The sequence below is a fragment of the Balaenoptera physalus genome, assembly GCF_965194825.1.
Source record: "Balaenoptera physalus genome assembly, chromosome: 2".
In the NCBI taxonomy this organism is placed as follows: Eukaryota; Metazoa; Chordata; class Mammalia; order Artiodactyla; family Balaenopteridae; genus Balaenoptera; species Balaenoptera physalus.
The window spans coordinates 141,782,189-141,802,941 of NC_138883.1; the positions used below are offsets into that span (position 1 = coordinate 141,782,189).

The 20,753-nt window shown below is 54.8% G+C and overlaps 2 protein-coding genes and 1 long non-coding RNA gene across 8 annotated transcripts in view; 1 reads left to right on the forward strand and 2 right to left on the reverse strand.

Annotated features, from left to right (window-relative positions):
- Positions 1-2,519, forward strand: part of FANCI (FA complementation group I) — a 77,900-nt gene extending 75,381 nt beyond the window's left edge. For 2 of the 3 annotated variants that reach the window (XM_082449155.1, XM_082449156.1), the window contains 3 exons: positions 369-464; positions 723-827; positions 1,800-1,883. In XM_082449155.1, coding sequence (XP_082305281.1) covers positions 369-464; positions 723-827; positions 1,800-1,862 — 264 coding nt within the window. In that variant the 3' untranslated portion in view covers positions 1,863-1,883. Of the gene's footprint in view, positions 1-368; positions 465-722; positions 828-1,799 lie in introns of all 3 variants that reach the window. The other variant, XM_082449154.1, reaches the window with a different exon arrangement.
- Positions 1,708-19,501, reverse strand: POLG (DNA polymerase gamma, catalytic subunit). 4 transcript variants are annotated; one of them, XM_082449157.1, is made up of 23 exons: positions 19,340-19,499; positions 17,766-18,560; positions 14,678-14,873; positions 13,590-13,754; positions 13,351-13,497; positions 13,122-13,201; positions 12,122-12,304; positions 11,862-12,016; positions 11,568-11,694; positions 10,395-10,631; positions 9,330-9,450; positions 9,036-9,122; positions 8,618-8,830; positions 7,956-8,116; positions 7,199-7,252; positions 6,991-7,108; positions 6,422-6,557; positions 6,074-6,320; positions 4,563-4,685; positions 4,272-4,440; positions 3,936-4,144; positions 2,799-2,959; positions 1,708-2,220 (listed from the first exon to the last, which is right to left on the reverse strand). In XM_082449157.1, the coding sequence occupies exons 2-23, from the start codon at positions 18,398-18,400 to the stop codon at positions 2,162-2,164; spliced, it is 3,783 nt and encodes a 1,260-aa protein (XP_082305283.1). In that variant the 5' UTR covers positions 18,401-18,560; positions 19,340-19,499; the 3' UTR covers positions 1,708-2,161. The 4 variants fall into 4 exon arrangements, with proteins under 4 accessions (XP_082305283.1, XP_082305284.1, XP_082305285.1 ...); XM_082449158.1 differs by having other exon boundaries at positions 8,618-8,725; positions 19,340-19,498; XM_082449159.1 differs by lacking the exon at positions 4,563-4,685 and having other exon boundaries at positions 19,340-19,501.
- On the reverse strand, positions 16,091-17,759 carry LOC309654745. Its single transcript, XR_014260430.1, has 2 exons — positions 17,143-17,759; positions 16,091-17,031 (listed from the first exon to the last, which is right to left on the reverse strand). It is a non-coding gene; the product is annotated as an uncharacterized lncRNA (long non-coding RNA).
- Positions 19,502-20,753: the final 1,252 nt, after the last annotated feature.

The window sequence follows — 20,753 nt, forward strand, 5'->3', positions numbered from 1 at the left end:
GGGACTTCCCTGGTGGCGCAGTGGTTAAGAATCCGCCTGCCAACGCAGGGGACACGGGTTCGAGCCCTGGTCCGGGAAGATCCCACACGCCGCGGAGCAACTAAGCCCGTGCGCCACAATTACTGAAGCCTGCGTGCCACAACTACTGAAGCCCGCACGCCTAGAGCCCGTGCTCTACAAGAGAAGCCTCCGCAATGAGAAGCCTGCACACCGCAACAAAGAGTAGCCCCCACTTGCCACAACTAGACGAAGCCTGCGCGCAGCAACAAAGACCCAACGAAGCCGAAAATAAATAAATTTATGTTAAAAAAAAAAAAAAACCGCCTTGAACCCAAAATTTAGGTGGTCTTCTCCTCTTTGCCCTGTAGGCCAGAGCTCTTCGGGAAACCAAGCCAATCCCTAATCTCATCTTTGCCATTGAACAGTATGAAAAATTTCTCATCCACCTTTCTAAGAGGTCCAAGGTAAACATATTCTGTTTTCTACCAATTCCATTTACCCTGTGAAGGGACCTGGCAAACTGAAGCAACACAACTGCAGTGGGGGAAAAATCTACTGTTCTTTTCTGTTTCTGATCTGATGGCCTGAATCCAAACATTCATGGATTCAAGTGGGTGTGTGCCTTCCTAGGGGAACTGAAGGGTTTGTCAGAGATGGTTTAGGCTGTCCTGGGCAGGACCTATCAGTAGGAAAATGTGTCCATGTTTACAATCCTGTCACAGGTGAACCTGATGCAGCATATAAAGCTCAGCACTTCACGAGACTTCAAGATCAAAGGGAACATCCTGGACATGGTTCTTCAAGAGGATCAGGATGAAGATGAAGAGGTCAGTGCCTGCTTCTGACTGGAGTGCAGCAAGCCCTAGCCACCCTTTCTAACTGGGGTTAGCAGCCTGTCTGGGGGCAGTCGCGGGTTAGTGGAGGGGCAACCACCACAGAGAACGGGCCAAAAGGTGGTCAGACAAAGATGAAACAGGCTCCTCGAGAGAGGGGCTGTAAACTTGGAACAATACACAGTTGCCCAGGCTTGTATACATTTTGGGTAGACATTTCCAGAAAGGGGGTGATGAAAACAAGGCCTTCCTGTGGGTCTTCCCCTGTGACCTTCTGAGCCGTTGGAAAATTACGAGCCCAAGCATTCTGGCTCAGAAAGCAGTTTACTTCCTCTTTTATCATGCCCTCATTCGAAGGAGGGCCACTCTATGATCAGCTCAGGTAGTCATGCCAGTTTCTTATCCTCCTTTTGCCGTCTGGTAAGACTAAAGGGAGAGGAACAAACCAGTTACAACAGCACACCGTGAGCCCTATAGCATCTCTGAAGCGGAACTCAATGTTTCCTTACCTCTAGTGCCTAAAATTTCTATCACCTCAGGTTTGTCTAACATAAACTGGGAGTTTACATAAAACACCCTGAATTTCTAGCTTCTCAAAAATTTTGAACTTACATTCTTCAGTTTATCACACTCCAAGCCATAATGCACCTGGCCCCGTCCACTCCCTTTGCCTACTAGGCATTTGAGTTCAGGGGAGTTATGTAGCATCTTGATGCCCCTTCTCTGTCATCTTGTCCCACGCATCTCCCCAGGTATAACAAAAGCCCCCAAAAAAGAAGTTAGCACCACCTTACTCTACTGTAGAACTCTCCCCATCTCCAACATAATTAACTCCCAGGAGTGGGAAAGGGGAGAAAGCATGACTAACACAGGCTTTGATGAGAAGATAGATAAAGGATCTTTGTTTTTATTTCCACTGCCTCCGAGCAGGCTTATCACATTTAGAGCATTACTTCTCTCCCCTAGGGCACTGCATCAGAGCATGAGGGACAGAACAAAGAACCAGCCAAGAAGAAAAGGAAAAAATAAATGAAATGCCTGAGTTAATAATTTTGGGGCTTCTGCTTTCTTTTTACCCAACAAGCAACAATGCCCCCTTGTCCGACAGCCTGCACCAGTGTTGGCATCTTGGTTCTGAACTCAATTGCACCGTCAGTTAGAGGCAATCATTCTTGGCAGGTCCTGCTACTGAAAAATGGCTGGCCTTAGGCAAGCCCTTTTGCAAAAAGCACAGCTGAAAGCCTGAGTTTAGGAGCCTGCACCGCCCCGATGAAGCTCCACGGGAGCAAATACAGAGCCTCCAGGCAGAGCTATGGTCCAGGCTGGCTTCATTTTTCCAGGGAGCCTTTGGTGAGTTCAATTATCTGGTAAATATCCAGTGCTTCACCTGAAAAATAGTGCAAATTGGTTAGGATGCTTCCTCAAGAGTTGTTAACTCACAGGTCAGAAGTGAGAAAAGGAGCTTAATTAATGTTAAGGTCAAAAAGGACGGAAGGGTTCAGAGTAATTGCCAGGAATGGTAATGTTAAATAACATTTGGGGAGGATCTGTTTTCTTTTTTGTATAAAATAAGTTTATCTTAGACACATAGAAAATAAGCTTTCTGATTTACTTGTTTGGCACTCAAAGCACAGTTTTTTCACTTAAGAATGTACTTTGACTTTATACAATAAATCTTCAAACATTTCCGTTGTGGTTGAAGAGGGAAGGGAACAGATGGAAGAAACCAGAGTTTCAAACATTCCTTCATTTACTATGAACAGCTTTCTAGAAACACATGCCTTTGTGATTTGAGCATCATGCTCACTTTGGAGCCAGGGCACATTATAAACTGAAATAGCCCAGTACACAGCACAAGCAGCAGACTTCTTATCCTCTGATGCCCCAAGCTTCATGTTGTCCAAGACCACTTTCTAGTCTGCCTCACGTCCTACGAGTAAGGAGGAACAAAGGTGTTGTGCTCACCCTCGGGAATCCCGTATCTCCTTTCCATCCCAGTTGGGTTGGAAGGGGTTTTACAATCCATGGTCACTTCCTTCCTGAGGCACTGGTCGATATCGACTGTACTGAAAAAGGCGACTGACTGGGGCAAGTCATTCAGACCCAGCTTGTAGGCAAACATGCACCTGAAAGAGACCCAACCTCCTCTCACAGTCATGTCCCTGCTGTGAATACAGGAGAGATGACCTGGTATCAGTACAGCAGAGGCTCCCCCAAGCCAGCTCTGTTCACTTAGCAAAGAAAGCTGAAGGGCCAGCACTGCCCGCTATCCAGCAGCCGAACAACACCTCCCGCTGAGACACTCACATGCAATTATGGACTCAAAACACACCTTTTTTTTTTTCCAGTTTGGTACACTTTATTGATTGATGTCAAAAATTTCAATTATTGGGCCAGAATTTGAATATACGAGGACTTTCATTAGCTTTGTTAAACATAACCCCCCAGGAGATGATTAAGAGGGCAGTGGAGACCGTGTTGAGTATTGTAAACATTCATTATTTACCCATTAATCAGGATAGATCATGGTTCCCAAACTGGTTCTGAGGGGCAGATCAACATGGAACTGTAACATCATTTAATGAAACCATATAAACTAGGAATTTTACTACAAAAAAATACAACTCAATATATAAAAAAATATGTTTTTAAAATCACATTTGAGTTTCCCCATTAACAATGTTTTCTGTCGGTATTCAGAATAACAAACTTCTGGCACTTAAGAATTAACATTTACGAATGGAAGAAAATATCTGTTTTCTACGGGTTGAGAAAAGCCTCTGTCATTTGACTTTCACAACAGAAAGGTGTGTTCTGAGGGGAGCACAATTTGAGAACTACTCTTCGGAACAACTGCCCTGGCTTCTACATTCTCACCACCTCAGTGATCTAGTCTTGGTATATGACACTTTCAATCCCAAACAAATTTTTTCTAAAGGTTGAGGCCAGTCTTTTTTAAGACTGCTACAAATTTTTAAAATCAGAGATAAAAGTGGGAACATTTATTTCTGGGGGGATGAAAATTCAGATCATGCTCAGCCCGGTCCAAGCCCCACATATCTGGTATATGGTCAGGCCAGAGAGGCCACGGGCCTTGCCTACCTGGTCAAGAGGTTGGTGATCTGCAGGGCGAGGGCAGCGCGGTAGCGGTCCTCCTCCCGCACCAGGTAGCGAACCTCATCGTGGATGCTGATGCAGAAGCGCCCATCAATGGCAAACTCCTCAAACAGCCACTTCATGGCCACAAGCATGAGGTGTAAGTAGTCCACAGCGGAGCTCTGCACCACCCAATTCACACGGCTGGTCATAAACTGGGGAGGGAAGGTAGGCACAGGCGAGAAGCGTTAAACCACATACCAGTTCACTAGAGTAGGAGGTAGTACAGGAGCCCTGCCCTCCCTGCGACCCTCTCCCCATGTTCCAAGGGTAGTAGGATACCTCCCCCTGGACAGCAGAGGGCTCCAGGGCTCGGGTGATGCGGCAGCCCAGCACCGGGGTACATGGTGTGTCAGACATCGCAATGCTCTCCAGCTTATTGAACATTTCTGACTCTGTGCCCCCCATCCAGGCTCGTTCAGCAACCACCTCCCACTTCTTCCATTGAGATCTGGGGGGCGAGAAACAGAGGGCAAGCTTTGTCTTTTAGCATCTTAGAGCTAAAAACAAAGCATCCCAGCTTTCCCCGGGCCAGCCCAGACCCGCCCTCCATCCTTAACAGACAGTTCTCACTTCCTAGAAGCTTCTCTCTGGATCTTGCGTAGATCCTGCAGGGAAACCCAGCCATCCTCGGTCCTGTCCACAGGGAGGTCCAACTCCCTCACCAGCCACTCGCCCTCATCTGACAGCCGATACCTGGGGTGGGGGTGGGGGGTGCAGTGTCACAACTGTCATTCCCACAGGAATGCCTCTTCTATGCCAAACCCTGGGCTAGGAGTGTTCAATCCCACCTCACTCCACTTCCACAACCACCCTGGGGTCATGCCTATCCCCTACAAGCTCCACTTCAGAGGGGGAAAAAGCTCAGAGATGCTAAGTGACTTTGTGGGATCACATAGCCAGGAAGAGGTAGAGCCTAGACAGGAACCCAGGATTTTGGGGACTACATGAGGGTAGCCCAATAAAGGACAGACTCCAACACGAGAACCACTACTGTTATTACTGTCCTAATGCCTTAGACACTGCACTGCCCCATGACCAACAGGTGGCATGTAGTAGTCCAGGAGGCAGCAAGAGCTATCACCCCACACTGGGGGGGTGCACGTAGGGGGGACAGAACAGGCTACTCCCTGAAAGGGAGAGGACAGAAGACAGAACCTACAGCCAGGCCCGACTGACCCTTCTCAGTCCCCACTGCCCCAGACTCCCAGCTTCAGTGCAACTTCAGACATCACCAGGCTCATCCCCCGATGGCTCCAGAGCCACGTCACTCACCTGCTCAAAGGTACACCAGGGTTTCCCTACCACCCCTCAGTCCAGACTCCTCTGTGAGGCCAGCAAAGGTTTCCACAACTAAGGCCCAATCTCTTCTGTCGTCACTGCCTTGCCTCCTCCGCCAGCACACGCCGCCCACAGTGCATGCCACCCCCAACCCCATGTCCTCCTCTCACCTCCGTGGACAATACTCGGCTCCCCTTTTCTGCCTTTATGCAGTTACTACTGAACTGTTATCACTTACTTTTAGTCTTTCCATGAGGTCAGCTAATTAAACACAGACACCGTATATTATACCCACGCAAGTCGTAAAGGCACCTCTCCTCCCTCACACTCGATTCAGGAACCCTCCTAGGAGGCTGCTGAGGCCCTGAGCAAACAATAGGTACTATGGGCGGAAGCAAACTGGAAGCCTGGGAAGGCTTTCTCCTCTGTCAAAATCAGTTTAAAGTCTCTGGTTTTCCGCAGGTCCTCCTGTCAGCTGTCTTCTACTAAACCACCTGCTGCACTTGCTCTCACTCCCTGTAGGCACGTGAGTTTGCAACCCCATGTTACTGTTTACTCTGCATGACCAGAGCTCTGACAGCATAACAAAAGCACAGCTTTAACTCTATGAGGAAAACTGACCATTAAGCAAGCAAATGTCACAACCCAAGGACAAACCACCCTAGAACTAGGTCACAGGGGTCTGGAGGGAGAGGGGCCAGGTGAGGACTCAGGTGAGGTAGAAAAGAAGGGGGCGGTAAAGGTAGTAAAGCAAGCCCGAGGCCCTGGGGTAACGTGGCTGTGGATGGGAGAGGCACCCTCACCTGCGGAGGCCCTTGGTGACCGCATACATCTGTCGGGCCTTCTCAGCTGCCTCCTGCCGCGTGAGCCGGTGGTTGAACTGCATTAGCAGGCGTTCAGCGAAGGGCTGCCCGGCCCCATAGATGCGGCCATAGTTGAAGACCTTGGCGTGCTCACGGCTGATGCCCACTGTGGCAGCTGTCTTACTGTGTAGATCGGTGCCCCTGCTCTTCCTGCCCTGCAGTGTCATCCACCCAAAGGCTGTGCAGCCTGGGGAGCAAGGCAGAAGTGAGAAAACAGGCTTCAGAAATATTCCTCCCGGTGAGGCATCAGGCTGCCACCGCTTTGCTCCAGCCCTGGCTCCTGCTCACCATGCATGCCGGCAAAGTGGGCATCTCCAAGCACAGCTGCAATCCACAGCTCCTGGGAGTCCACATCAGCACCCACGAGGACATAGCCGGGCGGGGCCTGCACCATGGCCTTCAACTCACTGCCTACTCGGTCAGGCTGCAGGAAGAGTGAGGTCAGACCCGACCTAGATATCCCAGTAGACTCCTCCCACCCATCCCTGGAGCCTGACTAGACTGAGAATGCTGGAGCCCTTCCTGAGGGGATGGTTTTAAGGAATGCCAGCCAGCAGTGCCCCAAACTCCACAGTTCCAGGTAAAGAATCCCTGCTCCGTACCTGGCTCTATACCCGGCCCCATCTAGACTCCACAACAGCTGTGCCTAGCATGCCTTGTCAATGTCTGGCCAGGAGCAGGTGCCCAGAACATATTTGCTGAAAAGCTGGATGAGTTGTGAAGCTAGATTTGAACTTGAGTCCTGCCTGACCCAGATTTTAGGCTCCTTTTCATGCTCCTCAGCAAAGTCCCTCTGCAACCCCAGCTTCTAGACACAGGAGAGGAAGGGCGGGACCAGAGGTGCAGAGGACATATACCCGGGCGTTGCTGGCAGTGAGCCACGTGGGCTCTACAGCCCGTCGAGTGATGGTGCCAGCGGTCACGACCTGGGGCAGGATGGCCCCATAGCGGCCTTCCTCATCATACTGTGGGTGCCTGGGGGGAGGACACGAGGCTCAGCAGCTTGCTTGGGTCCTAGGACCCGCCCCCATTTTCCCGTTCCCACAACCACTTGCCAGGACATACCTGGTCACAGCACGGGGCAGAGCTGACCTGGGCAGCCACACCACCATCTGGGAGCTGTGGGGACAGACGGATTGCTCAGCACAGCCACAGGGAGCACACTCCATCCCCCATCACAACACGGCCCTCATTTGCCCAGCTTTGGGGGCTGCTGTGCCCCCTCCTTGCCCAGCCTCAACGCTCTTCCCATTGACTTGACTCAGGGTGGGCCTAGCATCCACCATCTAGGAGCATAAGCCACCGGGAACTGGCCAGGCATCTGAGGCAGCTTCGGCCCCCATCCTGGAGTATCCATGAGACATCCAGCACCAGCCCTGCCACCACTGCCTTTTCCAGGCTCAGGGCAGACTTTACCAACCCATCACAGCACCCTTCTCACAAGAGTGTGCCGCTGGCAGCCACAAACCCCTCGGAACTAGCCTTCGATCCATTTGCCATTCCCAGCCTACAGGACCCACTCCCAGGCCCCAACAGAGCTTACAGGTTACTAGCCCTCCATGGAAGGGGCCACCAAGGTCCTACAGTACCACTCTTTTTACATAACAGGGAAACTGCAGCTGGAGAGGGAACGAGTCTTGCCCACGGTCCCATGGCACCAGGACCACAAGCAGCCAGGCCTCTAGACCAGGCTGTCCCTCCACTGCAGCACAGGCTGTCAGGGGCCCCTGGGTGGGAGGCAGGGGAAGGGATCCCAAGACTGCAGTAACCCGGCCAGAGGCACGGACAGACAGCATGTCTCTGCCCTCCCACGGTGACCCACCTGATACGTTTATGGGCGTTCCTCCAAAAAGAAATCATTTTGTTGATTTCCAAGGCACGGGGCCCACTGGCACCTCCTGGGCCAGCCTGCAGGGTGCCGTCCTCCATCTTGGGCAGGAAGTCTTTGGCAAAGGGGCTGCCCACATTGCAGCTGTTACCATCCTGAAAAGAGCAAAAGAAGCAGGGGCTGGAGGCACACGGCAGACCCCTAGCTGGGGAACTGATGCCCTGTGTGCCTGGGCTCTGCCCAACACTGAGCCCAGAACCTCAAGCAGAGCGGTCTGGGCCAAATCCCCGATTGCAGCGCGTGCGCACACACACACACGCACACACAGGCACTAACACACAGACACAAACAAACCTAGCTCCCCTCACAGTAACAGTCATCAGTCAACAGATCCTATCATGTACCAGATGTGGCACTAGACACCTGACATGCCCTGTGTCATTTAATTCCACCACCATGCCCCTCACCACCCAATTTTCGGAAGGAAGACAAAGCCTCAGAGAGATGGCAACATTTGTCTGAGATCATACTCTGCGCCACTACTACCAGCATTCCTGCAAAAAGGGAGTCTCCTTGTTCGAGTCACTCTGGAGGCCTACTGTGCTCCCTGAGCACAGCAAGGACACCACAGAACAGGCATGAACCAGGACACACACCTTGTGAGGCAGCTTGAAGAACCAGCAGCCGGGGATATCCACATCATTGTAGGGTCCGTTGCCATGGTGATAAGCTGGCTGGCTGGCTTTTGGGCCGCCAGCAGCAGTCTGTGGGGGCCACACACCTAGATCAGGCCCTGCTCCAGCACCTGCATTCAGCGAGGGCCATGGGGTAGGGGGTGGGAAAAGGGCCTGAAATGGCGAGCAGGTAAGCTGGGAAATGACAGGATGGCTATGAGGTCTCAGGCTTCCTCCTTGGCCTCCAACAAGTATGGGGCCACCCAAAGGCAGGGCAGCCATCTCCCAGCTCCCCAAGACCCTGGGAATTCTCTGGGGGGAAAGAGCTACTTGGGCACAAGAGGAGGGCCCTGCCACCCAACACCCACCCAGACAACCCCTGAGCAGGTGCCCAGCTCACCAGAGCTGGGGGTTGACCTGGAACTGCCACTCGCAAGTTCTCCATCCTGGCCTCGGCCTCCACTTCTAAGCAGCCCATTTCTTCCACCTGGATGGGCCCAGGTACCAAGGAAGTGAAGCAGGGGGCTGGCTTGGCCCAAATCCACCACCCCTCCCTGCGACACGCAGACAGCCCAGGACAGCCTGGGGTGGGCAACTGAGTGCATCCGGCACCCCGCCCCCACCCAAAAGGCCACCCCTTCCTAGAGGGAACAGAGCCCCCTCCCCAGAGCTCAGGCTCAGAGCCCGCCCTCACCGTCTGCCACATGGCACTGCTGTCGGTGAGCAGGAACTCCTCAGCCAGGTCTGCCTCCTGCAGCTCCAGCTGCTGCTTCCCCTGTTCAAGACAGTGCTTCCTGTACAGGGACTCGATGGCTCTGCGCAGAGAACAGCAGCAGCAGCCTCTGATTACCGGGTGCCCCCTCCGGGCCAGGCAGCTCGCTGGGGGCCTTCCGCGATTCCCTCCGTTTAGCCTCAGAATCAGCTCTGAGGCGGAAGTGGACAGCACTTCCCCTGGTTCATAGACAGGGAGTGACAAATTGAAAACGACAGCACAATGGTGGCAGGCTGGGTTTCGAGGCCTGGGCTGACTCAAATCTAAGCGCTTCTCCCCAGAGCCGCCACCTCCCCAGGGAAAAGGTCTGGGAGCTGAGCAGTGGGAAGTCAGGGCCGGGCCCTGCCCCAGGCTGGCTCCTGCCCGCTCATCCATCCTGCAGCTCAAAGGAGCAGGCTGATCCCTGCCCCTCTGTCCTAAGGCCCCACGGGGGGTTCAGGCTGCCCCGCAGAGCCAGGACTCTCAATTCTGGGCCACTTCAAGTGCTATGGCTTCTCCCCAACACCTGCCTGTCAAAAGCTCAAGGGTTTGTGAGCTCAGACAAGAAACTGACTTCCCGAGGCCTTTGTTTTGCCAACTCTAAAATGAAGATTACCATGGGACTGCCTGGGGAACAAACGAGGGAAGCACTATAAAAGGTTTATTAACACAGAGTATAATCAGTGCTCAATAAATTATACTAAAAAAAGGGGGACAAAGCTCATCCCCCCTGTCACTTCCAACAGCCCTCCCTCTGCACACTCCTGTGAGGGCAGCGGGGCTGCCAGGCCCAGGAGCAGGGCCTCAGTCCCACCCACTCCAAGCACCACGCCCTCAGCCCCACAGGGCTCTGAGGCCCAGACAGAAAAGGCAGCCACCAAACAAAGCACTAGAACCCAGACTCTCAGACCCGAGCTCTTTCTACTAGCCTGAGCTGGGTTTGGTCTCTCCAGCAAGGGGAAGGGGTCCCTAGCCTCCAGCCCCTTCCTCCCTGAGCCAGAGCCTTACGTGTAGGGGCAGGCCACCCCAGACGACGTTAGGCCGCTGCCTGGTGGCACCTTAGCCAGGTTGTCCCGCCGCCCGGGCACCAGGTATCCCCAGCCATGCCGCTCCGAGTAGTGCAGAGGGAAGCCGTCCCAGGTCAGCGCCATGAGTTTAGGTGTGACCCGCATCTGGAGACTGAGGAGACTGGGGCCTGGGGTCCACGCAGGGTCATCTAGCCGGGGACAGAGCTTCCGATACCACCTATGCCCCGCCAGGAGAGAGCAGTGTCATGGTAGTCGGGGGAGGACAGTGTATGACGGCAAGGGCCCCACCCACTCTCCAAGACCCCAAGGCTTTCTGGTGACCTCAGCCTACAGTCACCATCCCTTCCCTCTGGGATACAACCAGGACCCCCATGGAGTCCCCTAGAATAATTCGAATATCCCAGAAGGAAAGATCCTATGTCAGCCCCCCTGTACTACTGTACTACTCAGAAGCCAGGACCCACATGCATAGCCTAGGGCTGGACTCCTTCCCCAGCTCCAGTTCATGCAGGGAAACTGCCCAGAGGAGCAAGTAGATCTGCCCTCCCACCGCTGCTCTAAAGGCACACCAGGGCCTTCAGAGCTCCATCCCTCACGTGCTGTTCACCGGAGCCAACACAAGGGTGAGGCAAGTAAGGCACTCAGGGCACAAAATTTAAGGCGGCCTCATCTCAGGCAAATGTAAAGTTGGCACTCTGCTGTTCACCCGGGCTGCCCCTATTTTCTCATCTCTGCCACTCTATGGGGTGTGAATGAAGAGTCACCTCCTCAAGGAAGCCTTCCTTGATTTCCCCAGGCAGAGTCAGGCACTGCCTCAACACTGATGGATATAAACTCCAGCTGCGCTGGCTGGTCTGCACAACTGGCTCCTCCCAGGGAGAAGCTACTAGAAAGAAGGGAGTTATGTTCCTATTTGTACTCTCAGAGGCTACTATGAGGCCCAGCACACAGCAGGTGCTTAGTGCACTTGTACTGCTTGAGTCCAGTGACCCAGGGGTCAGAGCAAACTGGAAGATGGCAGGAACAAATGGCAGCAGGTTACTAAGGGCCCATATGCACACCACCCCCTGTGCTGGGGCCCAGAATAGGGGTGTCCCAGGGTGGAGAGAGGGGTAAGGATGGCCGCTGGACATGTTAGGGAGACAGGGCTCACCCTGGGTGCCCAGGAAGGTGCTGGGGCCGCTTGGGCAGGAGCTCTGTGGTCCCCCTCAGCTGCTCCAAGCAGGCGCGGGCCATGACATCTCGCTGAAACTCCTCCTCCTCACTGGGGGGGCCAGGGTCTGCACAGGGTCGGGGAGGACAATCAGGACCAGAGAAGGGTCTCTCACAAAGACCTGCCCAGCCTACTCATCTCCGGAAGGCTGGAGCAACCCCTTCCAAGGGACCCCCGGGTCCCAGGACCTTCCCAGGGTCCATCCCTGCCCCACCTCCCGCCCATGTTCCCCACCTTCCTGATCCTTGGGATCCGCAGGGGCCTCGGGCCCCTCGACAGGCAACTTGCTGGCTGTGGCCGGCTCCTTCCTCTTCACCTTCTTTGCCTTCTTCTGCTTAAATTCCTGTAGGTCCCACTCTAGGTCCCAGAGCCAGGGATCTTCTTTGTACCTGCACAGCCAGTCCACCAGGGCAGGGCTAAGGCCAAGCCGAAGGCCAGCCCTCCCACCTGCCCACCCCCTGCAGGGGGATCCAGCCCGCCCAAGGCCTGGCTACCTCTCTCCTGAGAGCAGCTGGCAGGCATCGTTGGCCAAGTCCATCAGCGACTTCTTCATCTCCCACTGGAGCTCCTCGTAGGTGCTCTGTGCCTCCGCCAGGTAACGCTCCCAGTTCTGGTTGACGGGCAGGTAGGAGACACCCATCTCCAACATGCCAGCCAGAGTCACTGGGTGGGGACACCTTGAGGACAAACACCAGGGCTGCCATAAATGACCACAGGAGGCAAGGCCTTGGCCCAATCCCTGGGCCAGCCTGGCGATCCTCAACCCAACCACCCACGTCAGACAGACAGGGGTTTAAACCCCAGCTCTACCGTTTCCCAGCCGTGAGACCCTGGGTAAGTCACTTCATCTCTCTGAGCCTAAGTTCCTTCATCTATAAAATGGGAATAATATCATTCCATCCTCAGGGGGAATGGGGGAATGACAGATCACAAAAATGAAAATGGCTGCCATTTGCTGAGTAATGGCTTAGCGCCAGGCACTGTGCTACAACCCCATACACACAAAAGATCATACAAGAACCTCACAACTGTAGTCAAGTATATTTGTGTATGCTTCACAGATAAGAGCATTGAGGCTCAGAGAAACCAAGTAACTTGCCCAAGGTCAAATGAGTTGGATAGGATAATCAAGATTAGAACCAGGTCTGGCTGACACTTATGACTCTGACCACATCATAAAACTGACTCACTAGCAAACATAACCAAGACGGATGCGAAGTCCTTGGCTCAGGATCTGGGTTCAGAGACGGTGCTTAGCAAACCAGGACCACGCACATGAAACAAGCACAGCCTCAGTGCCCCCCTCCAGGGCACTGTAGAAACCCCCGAGTCCAAGGCCCAGCTGGGCACCACTGGACAGAGTGGCTCCATGCTCTCAGCCCAGAAAGGCTAAGGCCCCCAGCCTGAGAAAGGCCCGGCACCACCTGGTTACGGTGGGCCTGGGTACCAGGAACCCACTGACCCCCATGGGTTCCCAGAGGGGCTCTCCCTCACCTCTCCAAGAAGAGCGGTAGCTGCTGCTGGAAAACCTCATAGGTGGCCCACACGTCCTGGGCACAGTACTGCATCAGGTCCTGGCACAGGCGACAGGAAGGCGCTGGGTGGGCAGCCATCCCACTACCACCACCGGGCCTCTCAGGGTCAGGTCTGGCAGCTACGCTCCCCAGGGTCGCTAGGGGTCTGCCACAGCCCATGTCCCCAGAGCCCCTCTCCACCACCATACCTGGAAGTTCTCACGGATGTCCTTCATGCTACCCTTGACAAACAGCTCGCGGGGCTCCTTCTCTAAGCGAGGCCCCCCCACGTAGAGGCTGTGCACGTCTGCCAGATTATTGACACTGCTGATGTCCAGCCAGTCCCAGGATGAGATCTGGAGGCCAGAGCAAGGGACATGGCAGATCAGCTCGGTCCCAAGCCAGGCAGGCAGGCCGGGGAGGGGGTCCCCCCCCAGTGTGCTCTCACCGCTGGGCCGTTGGCTTTGCTCTGGGATTTCTGGCCTCGCTGTGTGGGGTGCCGGGCCTTGCGCTTGCCCTGCTTGGCTGCCATCCACAGACTGCGCTGGAAGCTGCTTAGCCCTGAGATGGCCATGTGCATGCTCATGGTGTCCAGGAAGCGCATGCGGGAGCCCTGAGGAGGAGAGGCTGCAGCTGAGGGGCCAGCCTACTCCTGCTTCGGCACTTCAGTCCACCAGCCCCACCTCAGCCTCCCCTCCCAGCCCACAGCCTCCCAACGCTAAAGACAGAGTGTCTTCATGCTTGCCAACGCTTGTCCCTCCACCTGTGAGGGGCCTGCCTTCTCAAACCCTAGCCACCCTTGAAGGCGCAGGCCTGGTTGAATCCCAACACACAGGCCTTCCCAGCATCTAGCAACAGCTCCAGGGGCACCTTGGGAACACAGTGGCCAAAACGAGGCCTTCCAAGCTATCAGGCTCGGCCCCCAGCCCTGCCGCTCAGAAGCGCTGTGGCCCTGGGCAAGTCAACAAGGCTGTCTGAGCCTCAGCACCCTCAGCTAGAGGTTAAGGCTACTCTCACCTGCCCTGCCTTTCTCCTAGGGCACTTTTCACAGAATTAAGAATTGCCACAACTATGATTCTGAGTGTTTGATGTGTGCACTGTTCAAATCCTCTCAACAATCCTATGAGGTAGCTTCTGCCATCTCCCTCTCTTTACAAATAAGGAAACTGAGGCTCAGTTTCCTTAATAGTAAAGGGATGTTAAGAGGCTCGTGCTGCTCACCAGTGGCCGAGGCAGGATGGGAGCCCAGGCCGTGGAGCCCACGGCCTCCAAAGACCCAGGCTAAGCTCTAAAATGCCGCACAGAAAAAGGGCCATTAGTACCCTGTGACAACTCAGGTCCTGTGCCAGGCAGACCCTAGGGACAGAACAGCTGGGTACAGGGACCACGGGCAGGGCTGGTCAACAGGAGGCCCTGTAGCTTCTACAAAGGCGATGGAGGCACTGGCCAGGAAAAGCAATGCCTTCCCTAGCCACTGAGAGCAGGGCTCTTAGCCCACCCCGTGCCAGAGCCTGCATTTGGCCCCATGAACCATACCCGGATCAGGTACTGCTCCCTGACATGGGCCCGGTCGAAGGACACGTTGTGCCCCACCACTAACTGCTCCTGCCAGTCTCGTTGGGTGGGGCCGCCGGCACTGGCAGGGACCTCCAGGGGAATGAGGTCAGCCGGCGACAGCTGGCTGGTCCAAGAGTAACGCTCTTCCACCAGCCGCCGGCTGCACCAGGAATACCTGAGGGAGGTGAGAGGCAGGCAGGTTCAGCACGGAGGCATTCAAGTTCCGCTCCACAATCCCCACTGCACACCTACCACCACATGCCAGGCCCTACACTAGCAGCTGGGGGTACAAGGGAGACCACGGGGTGCTCCTAGTCCTCACAGAGCTAGAGGTCGGGTGGGGTGCTGTCCGGGTATGTGTTGGGAGTGCGGAGGAGTTACAAAAGCTTCTTTACTTTTCAACCTCCACAGAGAGAAAGGGAGCTAAGTGCCACAGTCCCGAGTGTCCCGGATGGGCATTCAGCCTGGGCCATCAAGGTGTTTGTTACGCCCAGGGCTCATCAAGTCTGTGCTTGGCTCTGAGATGTCTTAATGACCATTATCAACCCCTCACGTGTATAAGCACAAAATGGCTAATGTTTAAAGTGCTAGTAAAGAAGAGAGACAATTATAATAAAACCCAGAGTGGAATTTTTTTAATTGAATGTGGCAAAAAAAAAAAAAACCAAAAAGACAAATGCTGCACACATGTACAGGATGAATCATCTGACGACTGGAAAGATTCTGAAGGACAAAGAGCGAATCACGCACCTTATAGAAGGTGCTGTCTCTCTGAGCAACCACCCTCAGTGAGAGACCAGGGAAAGTGCCGGAATGGAGGAAATGTATGCACATGTGCTAGGAAATATGTGCTAGGGTTGGGGTGGGAGGGGCAGGGGATGAGTGCTGCCTGCTGGGGGCCGGACACTGATTCACGAAAAGGCTGGAGTTCGCGCAAGATCCACAAGACTAAGTGTGGGGAAATGGCCACTGAGCAAAAGCTTTTTGTGAACCACAGATTACGCCAAAGGGTCAAGGCCACTCAGCATCAAAGTGAGTGATGAGACCACATGTGTGGCCACCACAGCTGCGAACAAGCTGCCTGTTTCCCTTACGGTGGGGAGGAGGGGTTATCTGCCGCAACAGTTACAACAAACATAAAACTAGTTTCTTTGGGGGAAGGGGTTACCAGCAAAAAGAGGTTCCTAGTGTTAAACGTGGTAAAATCTAATTCACACTCCAAATGATGGGAAGACACTCAGGGGCTCAAGTTGAAACCTCCTCCCCTTTCAATTCAACATGTCAAAGCCCTCAAACACAACACAGAAGAAAAGGCTGAAGGATGTCAAATATTTGAGGCTGTGGTGATGACAGGGACTTTAGTTGCAATAAAAAGCCAGAATGGTGTCAAGATCCGGGTCTGCAGCTGTACATGAGAACCATCTTGTTAAATTTGTGATAAAAAAAGAAGAAAGCCAAAATGCAAACACCTCTGGCAAATTTAAGATGAGCCAGAACCAATGCCGTTAACACTACACTTTTCCTGTGAATCTTAGATCGGTGTTGACAGCCTGTGTAATGTCCCTCTGGTCTGATGACCAAAGCCCTTACCAGCAGCCTTCGGGAAGCTGCCCTCTGGGCCATCCAAGGCTTCTCCCTCCCACTGGAAACTGCGGGCTGCTCAGGAACCTGATGTTACGCAGCCACGCGGCAGGCCCAGGTTAAAAGTGGACTGCTGGCAGGGCCCCACCTGGCACCCCCCACCCCCCCACAGTCAGGCTCCCAAAAGGAAGGCCCCAGCATGAGCCCAGTCCTCAGCAACGGCTTCTGCCGCCAGGCAAACTGCACAGTGCCCCCAGTACCACCGGCAAGAATGCAATGAGAATGACAGGAGGATGGGAAGGACAGGGAGAGAAAGAGATGAAAAATTAGCAGAGGAAGAAGGAGAAAAAGAAAAAGGGGACTTCAGGGAAATTGGCCAAGAATGACCAAAAGATCAAAAAACAAGCCCTTCTTGTCACTGGTTTCCTAATTTCCTTTCAGCCACCACAGTCTACTTTACTTCCTCAAATGATGGACAGTATTCCCTCTATTTTGACCATCAAGTTACACAGTAAGCACTGAGATTCTCATCTTAACTGGAACTAAGTCAATGAGGAATCATCTAGTTTTGCTCTTTTCAGCCGTTAATGCCTACCTTATCTATTTAGCCATGTTTTCACCATTTTCAACTGCATATTTAACATTTCGCAGCTTTCTTTACAAAGATGTAGCTTCCAATAGGAATAAAGAAACTGCCAACTTTTTTGCTGGCCATGCCTGAAAGCATTAAGGTTGTAAATAGTATTTTAATCCTGGAATGAAGAATAAAAAAGGGGAGAAACAGTACTGCCATCATTGTTTGAAAAAGAAACTTGGGTAGCACTTAGAAAGTTATTAAAAAAGAAAAGAGAGATCGGATATACCTTTTGGGGACAAAAATGCCTGCAAGCCTGCTTGGAAGGCTGGGGGAAGGAAGCAGTTTCCCAACTGGGGGTGGTCACGGGGGTGTTACCTGAGGGGAGTGGGTATTTGGAAACAATGAAATGGGTCGGGCGGGGGGGTGGGGGTGGGGCGGGATTTGGTCTGGCATTTAAGGGAGCAGCTGGGGATGCTGAGTGTCCTATACTGCCTGGGACATTCCCGCAAAAAGGAGCTTTCTCCTGCCCAAAATTACCAAAAGCATCCCCAAACGGAAACACTGTTCAAATGTCTTGGACTAACTTCTCAGGAAGCTACTAGGGAAAGGGGGAAGGCACCAAATCAAGGTGATTTCAAGTGGTCTCCGAGTCAGTCTCAAGTTCAACACTACTGTGATTCTCTGCACAGCCCCTATCACCACGTGACATTTGCTTGGGTGTTGTTTACTACCCATACCTTCCTACCAGAAAGTAAGGTCTGTAAAAGCTGGGGTCAAGCTTGTTTTAGTTCACCACTGAGTCCACAGTCCCTGGAAATCCGCCCACCAGACACATAGTGGGAGCTCACCAAACTATTAAGCTGGGCCCCCCACGTGTGCTCAAGTCCCCTGACCCCCGCCCATACTCACCAGGCCGAGGGGGATATGGCCACCGCCAATGTGGGGCAAGTTCCCTCTGCCAAGCAGACCTCCACGTCGAACACCAGGGCCCGCTCCTCGGGGATGGCCACGGGTTCGGCCTCCCCCGCGGGGCCGTACCGGGTCCAGCCCTCCGCCCAGGCCCAGCTCGGGGGCCGGGGGGCCAGCTGGGCCTGCAATAACAAGTTGGCCGCCTCCAGGTAGGGCAGGCTCTGCTTCTGGGCCAGGAGGCGGAAGTGCTGGTCCAGGCTGCCCCCGTAGAGGGGCGGCAGGCGCAGCTCCACGTCGGGCAAGGGCGCGGCCGGCTGACCCCAGAGCCCGTGCTTCTGCAGGTGCTCGACGCTGCGGCGCACCGCGGCCTCGCCGGGCATCTCCCCGCCGTGCCCGAAGATTTGCTCGTGAAGCCCTCTCGAGAGCATCTGGATGTGCAATGGGTTGTGCCGCAGCTGCCCGCCCTCCGAGGACGGCACTGGCGGCGGCTGCGGCTGCGGCTGCGGCTGCGGCTGCGGCTGCCCGTCGCTGGGGACGGGGACGGAGGCGGAGCTGGAGACCCAACGCCCCGGAGCTGGAACCGGCCCTGGCCCGACGGTGGCGCCGGCCACCTTCCTCCAGAGCAGGCGGCTCATGGTTGGTGCAGGGAGCCCCCCGCTGGGAGTCAGCACACCTGGCTTTGGGCTCCAGCTTGGCAGCTTCTACTGGCTGAGAGACGTGGTGAGAGACACGTCCTGTCTCTGTTTTCCTGTCAGTGAAATGGTTCTGACCATGCCTGCCTTCCACCCACAAATCCTAAAGGAGACAGATGATATACAGTGTTACTAATTACACACGTAACATGTGTGATATTAACAGCCATCATTCCTTGAGCATTTTCTGCGGCCCAGGCAGTGTGCCAGGCGCCTTTAGGTACATTTTCTCAGTGAATCATCAGACAACCATGGGAAATAGCAATACCCCTCCTGAGGAAAACTGAGGTTCACGTAAGTTCATCAGGGAAGGTTGACGGCCGTGGTTAAGAGGGCAGACTCTGGATAGAAGGACGCGGGTTTGAATGCCGGCTCTGGCTCTTACGAGACGTGTGACCTTGGGCAAGCTCCTTAGGCCCCAATTTCCTACTCTGTAAAATGGGGTTACGGATTCTACCTGTCATACAGAGCTGCTGTTTGGGTGACACAGGGCGAACACGCCGCGCGGCCCGGCCCTCGGCAAGCCCTCGGCAAATGGTGGCTGCCGTTATCGCGACCGCCGTAGCCCGAGGGCCTAGCGCCTTTAGGAGACAGCGCCCGGATTCGAACCCGCCAGGTGGGCCGCCGTCCCGCGGGGCCCCCACCCACGCCCGAGCCCGGGCCCAGCAGGCCAAGGGCGCCCTGCAGGGGGCGTCGGCAGCGGCCCCCGCGCTCCCGGCCGTCCGACCAACCGACCGCTAGCCTGAGCCCGGCGGCCGCGCCGCGGTGCGCCCTGGGACCAGCCTCCGCCCAGCTCAGGGCCTCGCTCCCTGACTGGAGAGGGAGGGGCCGCGCCGCCGCTCAGGGACCCGGCCTCCCCCCAACGCCGAACCCGCCGGAAACCTCAGTCCGCCCGGTGCTTCCTGGTCTGCGGCTCCCGACCCCAAGCCGGCGGCGCGGCGTCTCCCTCCGCGCGGCCTATGCAGCCTCGGGGTGGCGTGTGGCCTGCACCGGAGCAGTCCGCCTCGCTGGCAGCCTCAACTTCCCGTCTGCGCCCCGCTCACTCCCGCGGCTACCCGAGAGGCAAGAGGGAGACTCCCAGCGCGACCAATAGGAGAGCCAAAAGTGGACCGGTCCGCCCGTGGGGTGGGGAGGAAGGACTTCCGGGTGGGCCTTCCCTGCGGAACTCTGGGAACCAAGGTCCAACCTCCCCTGCTCAAGAAGCAGGTGGATTGGTCCTGGGCAAGCCGGTGGGCGGTAATAATACTTTTTAGATTGTCCAAAGAAACTCAACTATCGGGTGGCCGCGTGGCCTAATGGATAAGGCGTCTGACTTCGGATCAGAAGATTGCAGGTTCGAGTCCTGCCGCGGTCGCAGGGATATCCCAACATTTTTGGCTCATTCCTTATTCGGAATTAAGTACCGGAATACCACGAAATACTGTCGCTGATTACCACCCCACGTGGAAGTCTGGGAACACCAAGATTTGCCGAAGTAACTACCCCCGCACTCCACACCCAGTATGTCCCACTGAAATTGCCCCCTTGCTTCCCCTGGGGGCGGGAGTGGTGGTACTTTTCTAAAATGTACCTTACGCGCTCACACCCCCACGCTGGTAGAGTGGGGGGGCGGGTGGGCATCCTACGCGGAAACCCCGATTTTAAATAAACTGATACGTGGGAATAACAGAGACTCACGTTTGAAGGGAACCCCCTCCCTCTCTTCATCCTGGGCAATTCTGATGGGTAAAAATACTGCCTTTCGTTGAACCCGAATCTGCCGCCCGCTAGATTAAGCCCTCGCCCCGGCGCGTCCGGCTCCCCCCCCCCACCGCCTGAGGAGCTACCAGAGGTTGCCCTCCAGTCTTTGCGGGCTCCTGTCTCTGCATCCACCTCCTGTTGCTGCAGGTGCCTCTGATAAACTGTAAAGCGCCGCAGAAGAAGGCCCACGTGGATTACGAGAGCCTGGGAGTTGGATCCTGGAGACCTAGGAAAGCGAGGCTCAGAGAGCTTTGAGACAGACCTGAGGACACACAGCTGACTAGGGACAAAACTCAGGCCTCACAGAAAGTGGGCGCCCATCTCCCAGGCCGTGCGTGTGCCAGGACACCGTGAACTGACTGGAGAAACCGACTTCGGTATTTTTCAGGGGTGTGGTTTGGAGATACCCAGGGACACACACTCCTCCGCCTGTCCTGCGGACTGATCCCGCCCAGAGAGGCGGAGAGAAGCCCCAGACCAAGACTTGCGAAGGTTGCACTAGCATTGAACCTAGATCCTTCCATACATTTTCCTTTTCTTTATTTTTAAGTATGAA